Consider the following 17,188-nt stretch of genomic DNA (forward strand, 5'->3'; position numbering starts at 1 on the left):
TTTTTCTTTCGTCAAAATCAAGCATGTGTTGATCCAGTCCTTGAATCTGATCTGTGATTTTTCCTTTCTTGATTTTTTCATGGCTTTCAGATGAGCCTTTGCCAGGTAGGAATTTATCTTGATTATACGCTTAGTGTTTTGAATCATAGTATCAATTGCACTAACAAACACTAACTTTGCATGTGAAACAGTATGCATGACTAAAGTGCTTTTAGATCCCTATAGTTAACTCGTTCTAGCACATATAGAGAATAGATTCTCCGTATCGTATATACAGGTAGTCCATAATTTCGACTTTCTTTGTGCGTAGATTAGTGTAGCAGTTCAGAACTTGCCGAATAAGTTGGAATAGCTGAACCGTTTTCTTGAGCTTAGTATCCCGCTTGCTACAGTTCTTGGAGCACGTGCTCTTGTGGCGTTTGATTGGGATGCTGTCTGGAATGGGCGAATTTGACTGATCGCCTCCGCCCGTGTTCCTCCCAGACCAGGAGAGCTGCTCGGACAACAACGCGGGGTGCACGCACAACTGTATCCAGGGCCCCTTCGGGGCTCAGTGCACGTGCCCCATGGGCTACCTGCTGAGCAACGACTCCAAGACGTGCGACGACGTCGACGAGTGCAGCCCCCCCGGCCTCTGCAGCCAGCACTGCTTCAACGAGCGGGGGTCCTTCCGCTGTCACTGCCAGGAGGGCTACGTGCTGGAGGCCGACCAGCGCACGTGCAAGGCCTCAGGTAAGGCTCTGACTGCTCTGGACGCGGCGTAATCGGCAGACATAACCAAAAAATAAATAAAAAGGTCAGTGTTGCGAGCTCCAGGAACACAAGCTGGCTTCAAGTAATTCCTGCCTGGGAGAGGCCATGCAGATACTCCATGATTCATCTGGTTTATATTATAGTATGGTTATTTTACTGTAATTTTTACTCAATTTATTTGTTATTTTAGTCAAATAGCCACTTCCTGATGCAGAGTGTTCTGAATGGCAAGGAAAACTGCTTCATCCCAAAGTGTGTTTAAATGCATCAAGAGGAAAGAAGAGGGAAAATCCAGTCAATCCTGCAGCTTGGTTGTACTTTTGACAATGTAATTCCCACACTGAGAGCTGCTCTGGAAGCACAAATAAGTGACTTCTTTATTCCACATCGGATATTGATTTTAATTAGCTATTTCAAAAATATGTTATGTTTCAGAATGATGAGATGTAAGTCATCCAAACCCCAGTAAGAAATCTTAAAAAAGGAGAAAAGGGGCATTGTTTTCATAACTTCATTCCTTTCCTGCTAAGATCTGATTACTACAGATAACCAAAATAACATATATGTCAGTCAGAAACATCTACATGGTGTAATTAGGATATTACCTCCAACAAAGGATTGTTTATTAGCATTACTTCTAACATGAGCGCAGTTATCACAGACTTATTGACTCTTCGAGGATCTTGACAGGCCTGAATCCCAGTCTGTCTTCTGTGGAGGAGCCTCTGACATCAGATGAGATTGTCCAGACTACTGGATCTAAGTCTGATAGTCTAGGAGCCTTTCCCTGGCTTTGAACAGTTCCCTGTTGTATTTTGTAAAAACAAATGACCACAATCTCAATCTCAAACTCAATCTCACGTTAAGAGGGATGTTTGCAGTGACCTTTTCTAATTCTTTTTTTTTTTTGGCCAACGTTTTAACCGTTCATCTCAGTACTGCTAAAAAAAAGCCTCCCTTTGATGGCGGCTTCTGTTGTTCCATGTCATTCCTGAATGCTTAAGTTAAGGCTTTGGTCCATAAACTAGAATCTGTTATCTTTTCAGAGCAAACTACATTTGGATAGAAAATACACTCTTTCAAATATCTGTTAATCGTTGAATATCAGTCTCTTGACACCAGACTTCTTGGAGATATGTTTTCAGTTGATGCAGAAAAAGCATTTGGTTGCATTGAGAACATTTTTAATGAACCATAATGGATTTGGTTAAGTTACTGTCTTTCCCTCAGTACTCTGAGTTATCTGCACTCCACGGCAGTACAAGGCATGGCTGTCCCTTTTCCAGACCTGTTTGCTATTGCCTTCCAAACCCTTTCTATATCATTGCACAGTAACCAGGGACAGGAACAGAAGGATTCCTTGTGTACTGATGATGTGCTGCTTTATATGTCTGACCTGGCCTTTCCTCATGTTCTCTCTGTGCTGGGAAGTTTTGGCAGATTCTCAGGTTATAGGCTTAACTTACAGAAAACTGAGTTATTTCCCATCAATCCAGTTGACATGATCTATTCCGGAGGAACTTTTCCTTTTAACCTTTCAACTGACAGGTTAGCTTTCTTACCTTACATGATCACATTATCAACTTGTTTAGTTCTGATTTTATTCCACTATTGGAGAGGTCCAAGCAGAACTACTTTACTACTGTATACTCCTGAGCGGGACAGATCAATTCCTTTCAGTTTTCTTTCTGTGCATTCCAATATTTATCACAAATGTTATTTTTAAATCCTTATTCATTTTTAACCTATTCAAGCATTTAGATTACCAAGGGTTTTTATGCTTTTTAGTTTTGCTATACAGTAAGTCTGCTATCGTTCACAATACAGTATTATGCAGTATACTGGTTCCCACTTTATGTGTTCTTAGTAAAATGATGTAAAAAACATTGGATCTACTAGAAAAAAATGAATACATTAAGGCCTTGGTGTAACTTTTTGTCTGCTAAAGCAAAGTTAGTTTAACCAAGAGTTTCCTATTTATTGAATTGCGAGTACTTGTAAAAAGGAAAGGCCTAGAGAAATAGACAATATTTTAATCGAGGCTTAAATCAGAATATATATAAATAAGAAATATTTTCAGAATCCCAACAACAAAACCGAAGTAGTTTTTGATAGAGAATAAGGAGAAACTTTTAGATGATGGAAGGGAATTTTTTCACTCCAACATTTATCAAGGCAGAAACAGACCATGTGTCTCAGGCTGAGAAAAGTAAAAAAAAAAATCTATATAAATAATATAAGCATAGAAGAAGCAGGTTCTAGATCCACTTCAGATAAACATGATGGTATTCACTTATGAATTGTTTATCTTAAGTTTGTTTCTAGTATCTGTTATACTTCTGCCATTATCATATACAGTACCTCTTCTATGATCATGTTTTTTATTGCAAAACATACTGTTTGATATTTGTATTTGTATCTCTGAGATAATCAATACAAGCAGTTGGTTATTAATGAATTACAGTTAAAATGTTTTGCTGTTTAGCCCATTATTTTGAACTGTTCTATTGAATATGTTTTTTTTACGTTGGTTTTCTGTTTTTCTTAGGTTCCAGAGAAGCACTGTTGCTGGTTGCGAGCCGAAACCAGATAGTTTCAGACAATATCACAGCCCAGCCGAATGTTATCCGCTCCCTGGTACGGGATGGGAGGAACATTGTGGCCATTGATTTTGATTCAGTCACTGACCGTGTGTACTGGTCAGACACCACACAAGATAGAATATGGAGCGCTTTCAAAAATGGCAGTGACCGGACAGTTGTAAGTATGATAGTTAATTATTTTAAAACCCTGTTTTGCCGAAAAGGGTAGCACAGAGGCAGTAGCATTCAAAACTGCTGCCTCACAGCTCTTGGTTCATTCAGTCACTTCCAGACTGGAGCACCTTTTGTGTGGGGTTTGCATGTTCTTCCTGTGTTAGCGTACATTTTCTCTTGCTGCTGCGTTTTCCTCCCACCTTCTGGAGTTGTGCTATGTAGGACCATTGGTGTCTCTAAGTGCTTCTCCCTAGCAATGCCCAGATATCTAATCCAGGGTGTAGTTCCCTTTTTCTTCCCCATACTGCCAGATAAACCGGTTCCATTACCTTTGACCAGGAATAAGCAGCTTTCCCATCTATTCAAGCTGATAAGTGATGTTTACCAAAAAGAGTTCAGAGCTCAGAATTGAGGTAGAAATGAATATACGAAATATGCCATAAGGTAATTTCAGGATGTTTATTTGATTCCCATATTTTAGGCAGGGGCAGACAAAACAAAGAAGAATGTGCAAATAATCTTGAAATCACAATTTACACACTTTCTAAAATGTTTCTGCAGATATTTGACAGCGGGGTTACGGTTACAGAAAGCATCGCTGTTGACTGGGTGGGACGCAACCTGTATTGGACAGACTATGTCCTTGAGACCATCGAGGTGTCCAAACTAGATGGCAGCCACAGGACTGTGCTTATCAGTGAAAATGTGACGAACCCCAGAGGACTAGTGTTGGATCCAAGGAATGAGTAAGGATAACCTTACTACTAAAATGTAAAAGCCTGATCTGGTCAGGGTGCAAATAAAGTTTAAAACTTTACCATAAGTGCATTAACATGTATTAAGCTTAATACACTTATTTAAGATTGTAGTTTCTCAGTGAAGCATGTTAGCTGTGCTGTTATGTATGTTAGAAAGAAGTATGAGTTATTTTGCTGCTTTGTTCATTGACCACAGAGCTGCTTCTGTTGTTGTGCAGTGCTCACGTTATGTTCTGGAGTGACTGGGGGAGGAATCCGCGGATTGAGAAGGCCAGTATGGATGGCAAAATGAGGACGGCTATTATTAGCAACAAACTCTACTGGCCTAACGGCTTGACCATAGACTATCCCAACAAACTGCTCTACTTTGCAGACGCTTATCTTGATTTCATCGACTATTGTGATTACAATGGAAACAACAGGAAGCAGGTCTTAGCCAGTGACTTGGTAAGAAAAAAAAACCCTTATTTTAAATAAGAAAAAATCTGATTCTGCATTTACAAATAATTCAATCATATTTGTGTGTCCAAATTACAACAAAATGTATTTAAAAGTTAAAAATGAGATTCACATCTTTCATAAGGCATCCTTTCAATATTCATTCTGCATATAAACTATGTTACTCTCAATTAAAGACTTAGTTCAACATAACAGAATAAACTCAATAACTAAGGCGTGCAGACTATTTCTTTTCCCTGTGAGGACTGACAAAAAACACTTTCATCTCCATATTACAGTCCTGCTAGAGGCTCAGTAAACCGAGAATACATAATTCCTGCAGCTCGAGACTGCAGTCCATCACTGGGTTACCCCCAGCAATGCACATACCTTTCTATGTGGGCCGCAGCAGCTGGGGTAAAGCTAGCTTGCTCAAAGGTACAATACCAGAGTCCGAAATGAGGACTTGAATTTACAGCCTTATGAGTCCAGAGTGCCTACAGTAAATGCTTACTGTACAATAGAATTTAACGTTCCATTTCCGAATCATTTCCTAATCATTATGTGTTTCCCTGTTGTTACTAATAAGGTGCTGCAACATCCACATGCCATTACGATTTTTGAGGATTACGTGTACTGGACTGACAGATATGTCAGCCGGGTAATTCGAGCCAATAAGTGGCATGGGGAAAACCAGACTGTGATGCTGTATAACGTCCCACAGCCTATGGGAGTTGTGGCTGTCCATCCTGCCAGGCAGCCTTCAGGTAGGAGGAAATATAAAATAAGGAATCTGTGTAATACAAGAAGACAACTTCAAGATATCTTTTTCTCATAATATCTTTCTTTAATTTTCAGTGCATACAACATTTTTCTAGCTGTCATAAATCTCAGTGTTTGTGACGTATCAGTGTCAATGTTAGGACTGCATTCGTACATTTGTGCCGTGGAATGAAATTGTGAATCTGCACTCTGAGGTCTGCATTTGTAATTCTCCCTTCTCCGATAATAAAGCCCGCAGTTAGTAGTGGATTTCTATTTGCTACTCTCCACATGCAACTGTCTCATGAAAAATTCCACCAGTATTTGACTGGCAGGAGGGAGTGATTGTTATCAGGAAAGGGTCTTATTCAAAGTTTTCTAACAAGGTTTTTTTTTCCGATAAAATTCACCATGCAATCCACACAATCAATTCTTTCTGACTCATTTGGGTGAATGAAATATCTTGTCTGAAATGCAGGTGTCAACTTCTGCTCCATGAGTCCCTGCTCCCACATATGTCTCCTGTCCACTCTTGGGCCCAGATTTTACTCGTGTGCCTGCCCTTCAGGATGGACTCTGTCTGCAGACCAGGCGAACTGTGAGAGAGGTCGGTGTGTTTCTCTGTGACAAAAACACCCAGAGAGCAGAATGTGTCTAGCTTGCTATATGTATTTTACTTATGATTTCTTTAGCAGAATCCATTCTGTCTGTTTTAAGGGGAAAATGAATCTATCTTAACAATTTATGCATCTTCGTCTTGTAAATGCATATTTAAAACATCACATAAAAAAAAAACAAAGGCTGATTAGCATTACATTTGTCGTTATTTTCATTAGCATCCATTAAACTAGATAATGATACCCATCTATTTAAAGATGAGTGCGTGTATCAGCAGAAAATGGTTGGTTCCACTTAATGGAAACCAATGACTTTTTGCCCCAGCTATTTCCAATATGTTTTGTACACAAACACTATTTCAGACTTTTCCTCTTTAAACTGAAAATCCTTACATGATAATTTGGATATAATTGTTAATGGTGGAGGGCAGTTGTCAGCAGTCTTCCATTTTGAAGTGTGTTTAATCCTCACTTACCAATAGTAAGAAAAAAATGGAAATCATTTTGTTTTTTTTTGGTTTGCCAATGTTCATTACAATTTGATAAAAGACCTTTAATCCAAACTTCAACAGGTCCTCTTAGGTCTGAAACTCAACCCATCTCAAGTTGCAGCTTCTGGGAAGATTGTAAAATTTATTTTCTACTGAAAGATGAATGATTACTTGAGAATGAAAATACACTCATTGCCCAAAGGCATCTACGGACTCTAATCTCTGATGACAAAGCAAATCAAATTGCACACATGAACTTTCATCAGTAAAATTGAATTTTATCCTCTGGAGATCCATGGTGTATCATTTGGATTTGATAACAATGAAGCTTTTTAAAAATATCTTAGCAGCATGACTCTTCAGGTGGCTTATACAATAAATAAAGCGAACAATCTTTCTTTTAACTTTCAGTGCACTAAGAAATAATAATCTGATGTATAATAAGCTTTGCTCATCTAAACCATTATCAGGAAGTTGGAATTAGGTGACTTTGAAAATTGCAGGTTTATATGTTTTTTTAAATGGTAATATAGATACTAATTACTATTACTAAAAATGTAATAAATAAAAATTGCTCTCATGACGTCTAATAAATATTTGGGGGGCACGTTTTGCATTTGACATGCTGTTTTTTATCAACAAAGCTTACAATGATTGCAGGTGAACATGAAAACACAAGGGCAATGCTTATAAATATGTTTGAAAGAAAAATTTCACAACATTTCCACATTTAATTATGTTTAAATAACTTGTAAATATGTTTCTGCTGGCTACACAAGGTTGTTTTACATGATGTTAGGATTATGTCTTTTATTGAGTTTTGTATTTTCTGGTGCAATTTACTGTATCTGTTGATTGTAAAGGTATTTTCCTTTTTTATTACTGAAATTTAAGTGAGTTTATGAAGTGAGGAAATCTGATGGTACATGCTTTGGCAAAGCTGCTTATTCTAAATGGCAAACAAATGTTATATTACTTTCTTTAGATGCAGCTCCTTTTCTGATTGTGGTGCGTGACAGTATTATCTATGGCATCCCACTGAACCCAGATGACAAGTCCAATGATGCCATGGTCCCCATTGCTGGTCTGCACAATGGCTATGATGTTGACTTTGATGATTCCGAGCAGATGATCTACTGGGTAGAGCACCCAGTGAGTACAACAGTTTTTTTTCAAGCGCCTTTTTCCAATCTAAAACATTGGTAAATAAAAAAGAAACCTTTGAATTTTTTTTGCTCTTACGCTATTTTTTAATGATTTACCGACACAACCAAAAGCAGAAAGCAAAACAGTCCCCTCAGTGGAAGCCTGCAGTGCTGCGCAGTTTGAATTACAGAGCTGATAGAAATGTATCCTTTCGTCTCCAGGGGGAAATTCACAGGGTGAAATCAGACGGAACCAACCGGACAGAGTTCGCCCCCGCTGCCATCCTCGGCTCTCCGGTGGGCCTGGCATTAGACTGGATGACGCAGAACCTGTACTACACTAATCCAGCGTCTCAGTCCATCGAGGTAACCCGGGAGGCTGTTTTTACATCAGCTGCAATTCGAGCTGCTGCTTAAAGCTTAATGCAGAAATCCAACCCATTTATCTGTGCTCAAGCTTGAAGGATTCCCTTTGGTTTGTAGCAAAAGTGGTGGAACTTTTGAGCAATATTTAATCCTTTTTTAAAACAAAATACAAATTTTAAACTAGGAAGCTGAGAAAATGTTTTCAGTTTATGACTTCATAGGGAGTGGTTATATTTAATCTCTTAGTACTGTAGGTACTCTCTAAGGTTTGTATATTCATATGTAGATAAATTCTGCTTCATAATAATAAGAAAATATGTTTAGCAAAAGTTCGTTAGGAAGGTTAGATCCTAATCTTGCCTACTTCTGCTCTCCTATGTATATATTTTTCTACTGAACTTCTGGACTTACAATCTAATATTTTCTAGACTCAAAACCATCTCCTTTAGAAGGGTTTACTTAACTGGTTCTGGTATTTACCCCTCTGCTCCTACTGTATCCATTACCCCCGTCTACTGTCTCCTCTCATTGTGTATTTTCATCATGCATATCTTGTGTTTTTTTATTGTTGTTGTTGCCATTCTGTAAAGCGCTTTTTTTTAAACCACATTTAAAGGTGCTATATAAAATAAAGTTAATTTTTATTATAAACTTTATTTGCATGTCTCGCTCTCACCCCTCCTACCACACATCTTCACCCTCGCTGCAGCTCCTTTGGCTCATTCCTAATGAAAGTGAGGGGGGGTTCAGCCAGTCTTTCATCTCTCTGTCGCACTTAGGGGGATCTGACCGGAATGTTGAAATAATAATCATATCAGTTCTAAATATAAAATCGTTTGATTTTGAAATGCATGTAGGTGCTGAAGCTCCATGGAGAACTGAAGTACAGGAAAACTCTGATCACTAATAATGGCACTCCCACTGGCGCAGGAACTCCTATTGGCATCACTGTCGACCCTGCACGTGGGTAAGCTCACTGAAACACGTCTTCTCAGTGTTGATAATCTCTTTCATTTGTAGTGCCTGCAGGAGATATTTGCCATATGTCCTAATTTCAAAAAATGTTTAGAAAGTTTAACTCCAAGTGCTGTCATTTTTATACATGCCATATGTGTCTCTATTTTATTTCTGCTGCATGATTGAAATAAGTGGCATTCAGCTGGGTGTAAAGTGTTAGCTGTTGTGTTTCACTACTGTATTTCAGGAGGATGTACTGGACTGACCAGGGCACAGAGAGTGGTGTCCCTGCTAAGGTGGCAGCTGCAGATATGGATGGATCCAATGCTATCAACCTCTTCACTAACAACATGGATCACATAGAATTCATTACTATTGACATTGGTGAAAATAAGCTCTACTGGGCTGTCTCAGCAAACGGGGTGGTGAGTGCCTGTGTGCAGCCTTGTTTTTATTCATCCGAACAGGAAAATCACTGTATGAATTCTATGACTGACACATGAGCTTAGTACATATAATTAATATTTTTCACTATTATTGTTATTGTGGTGAGAATTACAATTTTACATTGCATACTTGTGTGTCTTTATGAATGCTTGAATAATGTTGAAGCCATTGTTTTATGTTTAAGGTTAAGACAAACAGCTGGAATTAGGAAAAATAGACATTACCCATGTGTACATTTTAATTTGTGTGTCTCTTCTATTTATTCCCAGTCTTAAATTATTCAGAAATCAATAGTGAGGTACTTTACAAATTTGAACAGAGTATTATACAAAGATTATGTTTCAGGTGAATAATAATTGACTTGGAATATAGGTTGCCAACATAATTGGTCACGTATGTTCATTAGCAATTGTTTTTGTTAAAAGCATGTCATTACACCTTAAGCTTCTAGTTTCTGAACGAGATAAACAAAAATACACAGAAACGAGAACAAGAGAAACAAAAATGCAGAGAAATCTTGTGTGGAGCAGAAAGTAAAGGGCATCCTCACCTTTAAGATTCACTGACGTCATTTGACTTGCATTGTTTGGGGAAAAACCTAGTTTATCCAGGTGAATTGATGCATTAGGCAACACGCCAGTTCAGTTCTTAGTCATCTGTTATTAAATGCGTTCCTTCAGATTGAAAGAGGAGATCCCGACGGAACAAACCGTATCACCATAGTCAACGGGCTTTCACACCCCTGGGGCATCGCTGTGCACAATACGTACCTGTACTTCACAGACAGGGATTATGAGGTTGTGGAAAGAGTGGACAAGGCCACTGGAGCTAACAGAGTGGTGCTGAGAGACAATGTGTCTGGACTGCGAGTGCTGAAAGTCCACGATCGAGAGAGTAAGTCTAAAGGTTGTGGATGTAATGTGCACTTTTGTGAACCATACCTCCAGTGCTTTTCATTTTTGACAATTAGAGAGATGTATTTGTTTTAAATTAATTTGGTTCATGCTTCTTTTTGAGCTGATGGTTAAATTGAGTTGTTGTGTAAACTGAGTTATTGTATACAAATGAAACACATTTCCTAACAATTTCATTATATAAAATAAAGGTGAATAATATTGCATTTGGAATACTATTGGATGTTTTTGTTTGTGTTTTGAGAACATGAAAAACTTGTTTGGGACAGGAAATTAGTATAAAATAATGCATCTGGAAGATTATCATCCAAACTGTAAGTTTTCTTTGCCCAAAAAACATTACCATTCTAAATGTTCGGTGTGAATGATTCATGACCTTTTCTGTGCACAGCCTACCAAAATGAACTCTACAGGCTTTGGCCTTTTTTAATTACAAGGAAGGATTCAGTTTAGCTGGGTGTTATTTTACTGGATGCTCTACAGCACTTGCTTTCAAAAGAACACTGGGCATTGTTAGTGGTGAGAGTTGTATTACAGAGCTCCATGAGGAAGGGTGAAGGAATATTTCCCTCTTGGGGAAAAAGACAAGCCTTGCATGTCATCCCTGACCAACATGCGTGGGAGAACCTCCTATGTAAATAAAACTGCTGTCATTTATCTGTGAATGTCAAATGTCTGTATTGGGTGTTACTACTCTCTTAAACCATGTCACAATCATTTACACAAAGGCATGTGGGAGTCTGGAACAAACAGCCCAGCTATACTGTTAGAACAGTTCACCCTGTAGAAGACAGGAAATTCAAGATCTTCACAAAATGGTTGTATGACAACCTGAGATCACATGGATACTCAGTAACAGTTGTATCAATCAAACAGGCTACTTTCTTTCAGAGTACTTTCTTACAGTCTTATGAGAGTACACTTATAGTCCACGCTCTGAAAGACAGTCATAGAAGACAGAAAAAAGTTGAAATTGCGATACAGGAAGACAATACCATTCCCCTTTGGTGGTCACACCCGTGGAGGAGTGTGCCTAAATCAGGTCTTTCTTTTCACTTTCAGAATCTGCTGGCACATCTAATGGCTGCAGTAATAATATAGGCACATGCCAGCAGCTCTGTCTTCCCAAGCCTAGAGACCAGTATGTTTGTGCCTGTGCCACTGGCTTCAGACTGAACTCGGACAACAGGACCTGCTCCGCCTATGATTCCTTTGTCATCATCTCCATGCTGTCTGCTTTGAAAGGATTCAGTCTGGAAGGCGCAGATCACTCAGAGGCCATGGTGCCAGTCGCTGGAAGAGGTACGTGTTCACAAAAGCACTATGACTAAACAGGGTGGCTTGTTAGTAGTTCAAGTAGGCAGCTGTGTCTGCATGCGTGGGCTGCAGAGGTACAAGTTAAAGGTTTATTCCACGCTAAAAAGGGAAGAAAGAAAACACAACGTTTCAGCTGTGGAGCCTTCTACGGGTGTGAAAAAGACACGGAAGACAGCCGACTGGACAGCCAAAACGTTTTGTTTCCTTTCTTCTCTTTTCAGCAGGGAATAAACATTTAACTCGTTCCTTTGTAGGGTTGCTTGTCGTTCAGCGATGAGCAATATGTTGTGAATTCATGGTGTATTAAATTTGAGGAAATGTGGGCGGCACCACATGACAATCCCACACACAGTCTTGGGGGAAATCTATCGGCTTGATTTGACTGTAATAATTTTTCCCCCTTGTCATTTAGGTCGGAACGCCTTACATGTAGATGTGCACATGCCCTCTGGGTATATTTACTGGTGTGACTTCAGCAACAGCGTGGCTTCGCAGAATGGCATCCGGAGAATCAAGCCGGACGGCTCTTCTTTCCAAACTGTTGTTTCATCGGGAATCGGTCGGAATGGAATCAGAGGGATTGCCATTGATTGGGTAGCAGGTAAAGGATTCAGTTCTTGAGAATGGATTTTCATTATTAACCCTCTGAAAGAATAGATGGACTAAAATCCCATGTCTGCCTGCTGACCAGCTTGTTTCATATTTTGATGGCTTGTGCCATATTTTTCAGTGTAAGGCAAGGACAGATTTGGAATCTCCTGGGTGAGATGTGATCTGTTGTGTAGCCACTAACAATAGGAGGGCTGTCAACCTTGAGCAAAAATATACTGATGTAATTGTGTGTTTTATGGGACAATTGTACATTTTGTTCAGAACGCTCCAACAATAAAAGACCACAGGCCTGGACAGACTAAACGAAGTGCTTAGTATTAAATAGATACTATAGGCAGATTTACGAAAGAGTGAGGCCTTGGAGATCTCTGTAAGACAATAAGAACTAGGTGGTAGCAAAAGAAGTTTTAGCCAAAGATCACTGAAAAGAAAAAGCAAGGGCCAAATAGAATATTATAGCATTTGAATGCAGTAGATGAGAGCATAAAAATGCCAGTATGTAGAAGTTGCTAACATCAAAAATAATCTGACAGCTGATAACCAGTTTCTTGGTTTTCCTTTATCTTGAACTAGTAAATAACTGGTAAGCAGTTATTTCCCTGTAACTAGTTGTAAGTTAATTTGTCTGGTTTGTTATAATATTCTCATGACTGCTTTGCTTTGCAGGGAATCTTTATTTCACAAATGCATTCTTGACCGAGACATACATAGAAGTGGTGCGCTTGAACACCACATTCCGCCGTGTGCTTCTGAAAACCACTGTGGACATGCCAAGACACATAGTGGTGGATCCTAAAAACAGGTATCTCTTCTGGGCAGATTATGGGCAAAACCCCAAAATTGAACGGGCATTTCCAGATGGCACTAACAGGACAGTGCTTGTGTCTTCTGGTATTGTGACCCCAAGGGGTTTGGCTGTGGACTACCAGAATGGTTACATTTACTGGGTGGACGACTCCTTGGATATGATTGCTAGGATACGGCCCGAGGGGGGCGAAACTGAAATAGTGAGGTACGGAAGTCGATACCCCACTCCCTACGGCATTACTATCTTTGAAAACACCATGATTTGGGTGGACAGGAACTTGAAAAAGGTCTTCCAAGCCAGTAAACTGCCTGGAAACACAGAGCAGCCAGCGCTTGTCCGGGATAATATCAACCTACTGAGAGACGTCACCATATTTGACAGGCGCACTCAGCCCAGGACAGCACAGGAGGTCAGCAATAACCCCTGCTTGGAAAGCAACGGAGGCTGCGCTCACTTTTGCTTTGCCATCCCCGGGACTCAGACGCGAAAGTGCGCCTGTGCCTTTGGGAACTTGGCAAGAGACGACGCGAGCTGCGTGGTTTCACGGGACGACTACTTGATCTACACGACGGAAAGCACCATCCGCAGCCTCCGTCTGGACCCAGAGGACCATGCCCTTCCGTTCCCAGTGGTCACCGTTCTCCGCACCGCCGTGGCTCTGGACTACGACCGAGCAGATAACAGACTGTACTTCACACAGAGCTCGGGGGCGGGCAACAGCAGAATCAGCTACATAAGCCTCTCCTCTCCTACCTCGCCCCCTACCGTTGTGGCATCAGGTATGTGCGTTCAGCTTTTAATCAAAGTGATGATGTGTGTCTCAAAGGTGTAGCTCTGTGATTGACTTACTCTATTTCACCATTAAACACAGAGCAACTACTAAATTTCTACATACTGTATGTTGCTTCGAACTTTAAAGATTATGTCTCATATGTTCGATGAATTCAACGTGTTCAGAGTTTTTTGTAGCGTGCAGCTCATGAGATTCGTTGGCCCTCATATTGGGAACCTCTGGTCAAGTAAACAGATTCTCTCCTTGGGAGGTAAAACGTGGCTGGATTGAGGCACATGAAACAGAATTTCATCAGTCCCTGCTCAGAGCCATTCCTCTATCTCAGCCGTGTTTTGGGAACACCACAACATTTGTGGAAGCATGCCTTGCTAGAAGAAAGGGATGGGTTTGGGAAAAATATTTTAAACCTTTGTGGAAAACAAGTTATGTCTTGTTCAAACTGTTTTGGCTGCTTCCAGAGGCCCAGCATTTTGTTATGTGGTGGGGTTTCCTCCGATTTTAGAAAGTGAATATAGTCGAAATACCACCGAAGCTATTTACTACTCTGTGCATCAGCTCACATTCCCATCAGATGTGCTTGCTTGCCTCCTGATGCAGAGCTTCTTTCCAAGATCTCTCTAGACATTGGTAGTACCTTCACCCTGAATCCAAACAAAAACATACAGTATTTCATTCTATTAGAATAAATGCTGGGAGTTAGAAGCAAAACAATACATTCATTTGTAATAATTTCCTATCAGGTTTTGAGTTGACTTAAAAATCTTTATGCTGACATACAGTATTATGCTCTACATAATGTCTTGGCATCTCAGTACCTGTTTGACTTATTATCTGTCTACTCACCACCTCGCAACATTCATTCATCTGTCTCTGGTCTGCTAAACTGTATGTCCCCCAAAGTTGTTTACATTCTGTGTGTACTGTATCAGGCCTTCTCTTGCCATGACCCAAAGCTCTGGAATTCTTTCCCCAGGGATATCAGAGAGTCACTCACCCTGAGTGCATTTAAATCTAGACTCAAAACCTGTCTTTTCAGAAAGTCCTTTATTTAATTAGTGTCTGTATCTGCTCCATTTTCGAAGGACCATGAATGTACTTAACCACTTGTGTTTCTTTTATAATGATGATGACGACGATGATGATGATGATTATTATTTTGTTGTTAAGGAACTTTACAGATACATTGTATGTGTTTGATGTAAATATCATAAACATACAGTATATTACCGTGGAACAGAAAGTTTGCTTATTGCTTCTATCTCAGCTACACTGAAAAGAGACAGATACTAATTGTAATGCTTTCTTTTGTGTTTGAGATTTGGGTGCTCCTGATGGTATAGCCTATGACTGGATAAATAAAAGGATTTACTACAGTGACTACATTAACCAGACCATAACCTCTATGGCAATTGATGGGTCTCAGCGCACAACCATTGCTCGAGTTCCACGTCCCCGAGCCATAATGCTAGACCCCTGTAGAGGGTAGGTTTTTAAAGTTTCCCTGTCTTTCATATGGCCTATTAGGGTGTACTAGCATATTTGTGGATTTATGCTTAAAGGTAATGTATTAAAATAACATGATGCCATCCCCTATGTAGAAAATAAACAAGATTAAGAATTAAAAGAAATTAAAAATTAAAGATGCCTAATTTATTTTCAGACTGTAATAGTACTATAAAATAGTAAGTGATTTGTAAAACAAGGATATTTATAGTCGGGGTGCACTTTTGCTTTGCAGCATTTAATTACAAGATAGGATGATCTATATTCTTGTGTTTTTCAGTGACTGTTTATGACACAAACGCTATGACAAAATGTTAGAATTTTGATTAAGTTTTTGCTTTGAAAGGTTAGTTTCTTGTGATGATTATTGTGTAGAGACCTATGAATCACATACTGTATCTAATATTCTGCATTAGGGTTTCTTCTGGGAATGCATGACTTGTGAATAATATGGTTCTGTGTTATTCTAGGTATATGTATTGGACTGACTGGGGGACCAACGCTAAGATTGAAAGAGCCACACTAGGAGGGAACTTTAGAACTGAAATCGTAAACACCAGTCTTGTGTGGCCAAACGGACTGACTCTTGATTATGATGAGGAAAGACTGTACTGGGCAGATGCAAGTTTGTAAGTGTCGGAAACATCTGAATCCAAATAAAGAAAACTGTAAAGTCAAGTAAATTATTTAAAAATGCAAGCCTTGAGTTGAGGACACTAACTTAAAGAAATACAAAAACATGTGGTGATATACAGTATGTTCAGAAAAAGCAAAAATAGCAATTGGTTATAGGGTGAGAAATATTTCACAATTCTTTCTTTCAAAAGAGTCTTTGGGGAAAGATCCCACTCCCACACACTGTTTTGCCAGTTTCAAGTTCTTGTAGGTTCCTCTTTATTTTTAAAATCTTAAATTAAAAGTCGGTTTAAATTATCGCAGTAAAGCTCAGTCCAGGTCCTGGAAAACACAGAATCTTCTGGTTTTCATTGTACCCAGGCTCTTTGTAATTAATGGATTAATTCCATCAGTTATTGAATGAATTAGCAATAATTACAACTTCTCAATTCTGAGTTGGTGAGAACCGTGAGTCCCGTATGTATTCTGCAGGGCTGTGTCCAGGGTGAGGGATCACTGATTTTATATATAGTTTTGCTGTCATGAGAGAAGACTAATTAGATTTCAATAAATTTTCATCTCTCTAAACTTCTGAGAACATGCCAACATCGTATATCAGTAAGTAATTGCTCTTTGAGAAAGATACAGGAACTTATTACTGACAAAGGGAATGAAACTGAGGGTGGCAGGGTGGCACAGTGGTTGGCACTGCTGGGGCCCTGGGTTCAATTCCAGACCTGGGGTGCTCTCTGTGTGGAGCTTGTATGCTTTCCCTGTGTTTTTGTGGGTAGATTGATTGTCTTCTAAGAGACTTTGACCCTGGGAATCGGTCCAGGGTGTACCCTGTGTCACGCCCCGCACTCTCCCTCGCAAATGCCATTACATTCCCAAACCCACTGTTTCACTATCTCATTCCTAACTGAACCCATCACATTCCCACAAGCACCAGATTCCACAGATTCTCACTCCTGGACCAGTTATCCAATCACGTCCCTCTCCCTTCAGTATTTAAAGTTCCCTCACGCACCAACCCATGCTCACTATTGAGAAGCCTCCTTTAGAGATCTCTAGTGCACGTTTTTGTCTCATTGGATTTCCCAGTTTTTAGACTTAACTTTTCCCTTTTCGATCTCGTC

General features: G+C 39.6%; 1 protein-coding gene across 2 annotated transcripts in view; it reads left to right on the forward strand.

Annotated features, from left to right (window-relative positions):
- The window catches only part of lrp2a (low density lipoprotein receptor-related protein 2a), a 77,743-nt gene that overhangs the window by 28,619 nt on the left and 31,936 nt on the right, over window positions 1-17,188 (forward strand). Inside the window, exons 26-42 of one of the 2 annotated variants that reach the window (XM_088605381.1) lie at window positions 91-105; window positions 484-732; window positions 3,302-3,513; window positions 4,071-4,255; window positions 4,486-4,714; window positions 5,295-5,472; window positions 5,946-6,074; window positions 7,561-7,727; window positions 7,943-8,086; window positions 8,944-9,053; window positions 9,291-9,468; window positions 10,171-10,384; window positions 11,467-11,706; window positions 12,134-12,322; window positions 13,000-13,920; window positions 15,251-15,416; window positions 15,908-16,066. In XM_088605381.1, the coding sequence (XP_088461507.1) occupies window positions 91-105; window positions 484-732; window positions 3,302-3,513; window positions 4,071-4,255; window positions 4,486-4,714; window positions 5,295-5,472; window positions 5,946-6,074; window positions 7,561-7,727; window positions 7,943-8,086; window positions 8,944-9,053; window positions 9,291-9,468; window positions 10,171-10,384; window positions 11,467-11,706; window positions 12,134-12,322; window positions 13,000-13,920; window positions 15,251-15,416; window positions 15,908-16,066 (3,685 nt within the window). The remainder of the gene's footprint in view (window positions 1-90; window positions 106-483; window positions 733-3,301; window positions 3,514-4,070; window positions 4,256-4,485; window positions 4,715-5,294; window positions 5,473-5,945; window positions 6,075-7,560; window positions 7,728-7,942; window positions 8,087-8,943; window positions 9,054-9,290; window positions 9,469-10,170; window positions 10,385-11,466; window positions 11,707-12,133; window positions 12,323-12,999; window positions 13,921-15,250; window positions 15,417-15,907; window positions 16,067-17,188) is intronic. The other variant, XM_088605382.1, reaches the window with a different exon arrangement.

Source organism: Lepisosteus platostomus, chromosome 14 (assembly GCF_059453375.1).
Source record: "Lepisosteus platostomus isolate fLepPlt1 chromosome 14, fLepPlt1.hap1, whole genome shotgun sequence".
Lineage (NCBI taxonomy): Eukaryota > Metazoa > Chordata > Actinopteri > Semionotiformes > Lepisosteidae > Lepisosteus > Lepisosteus platostomus.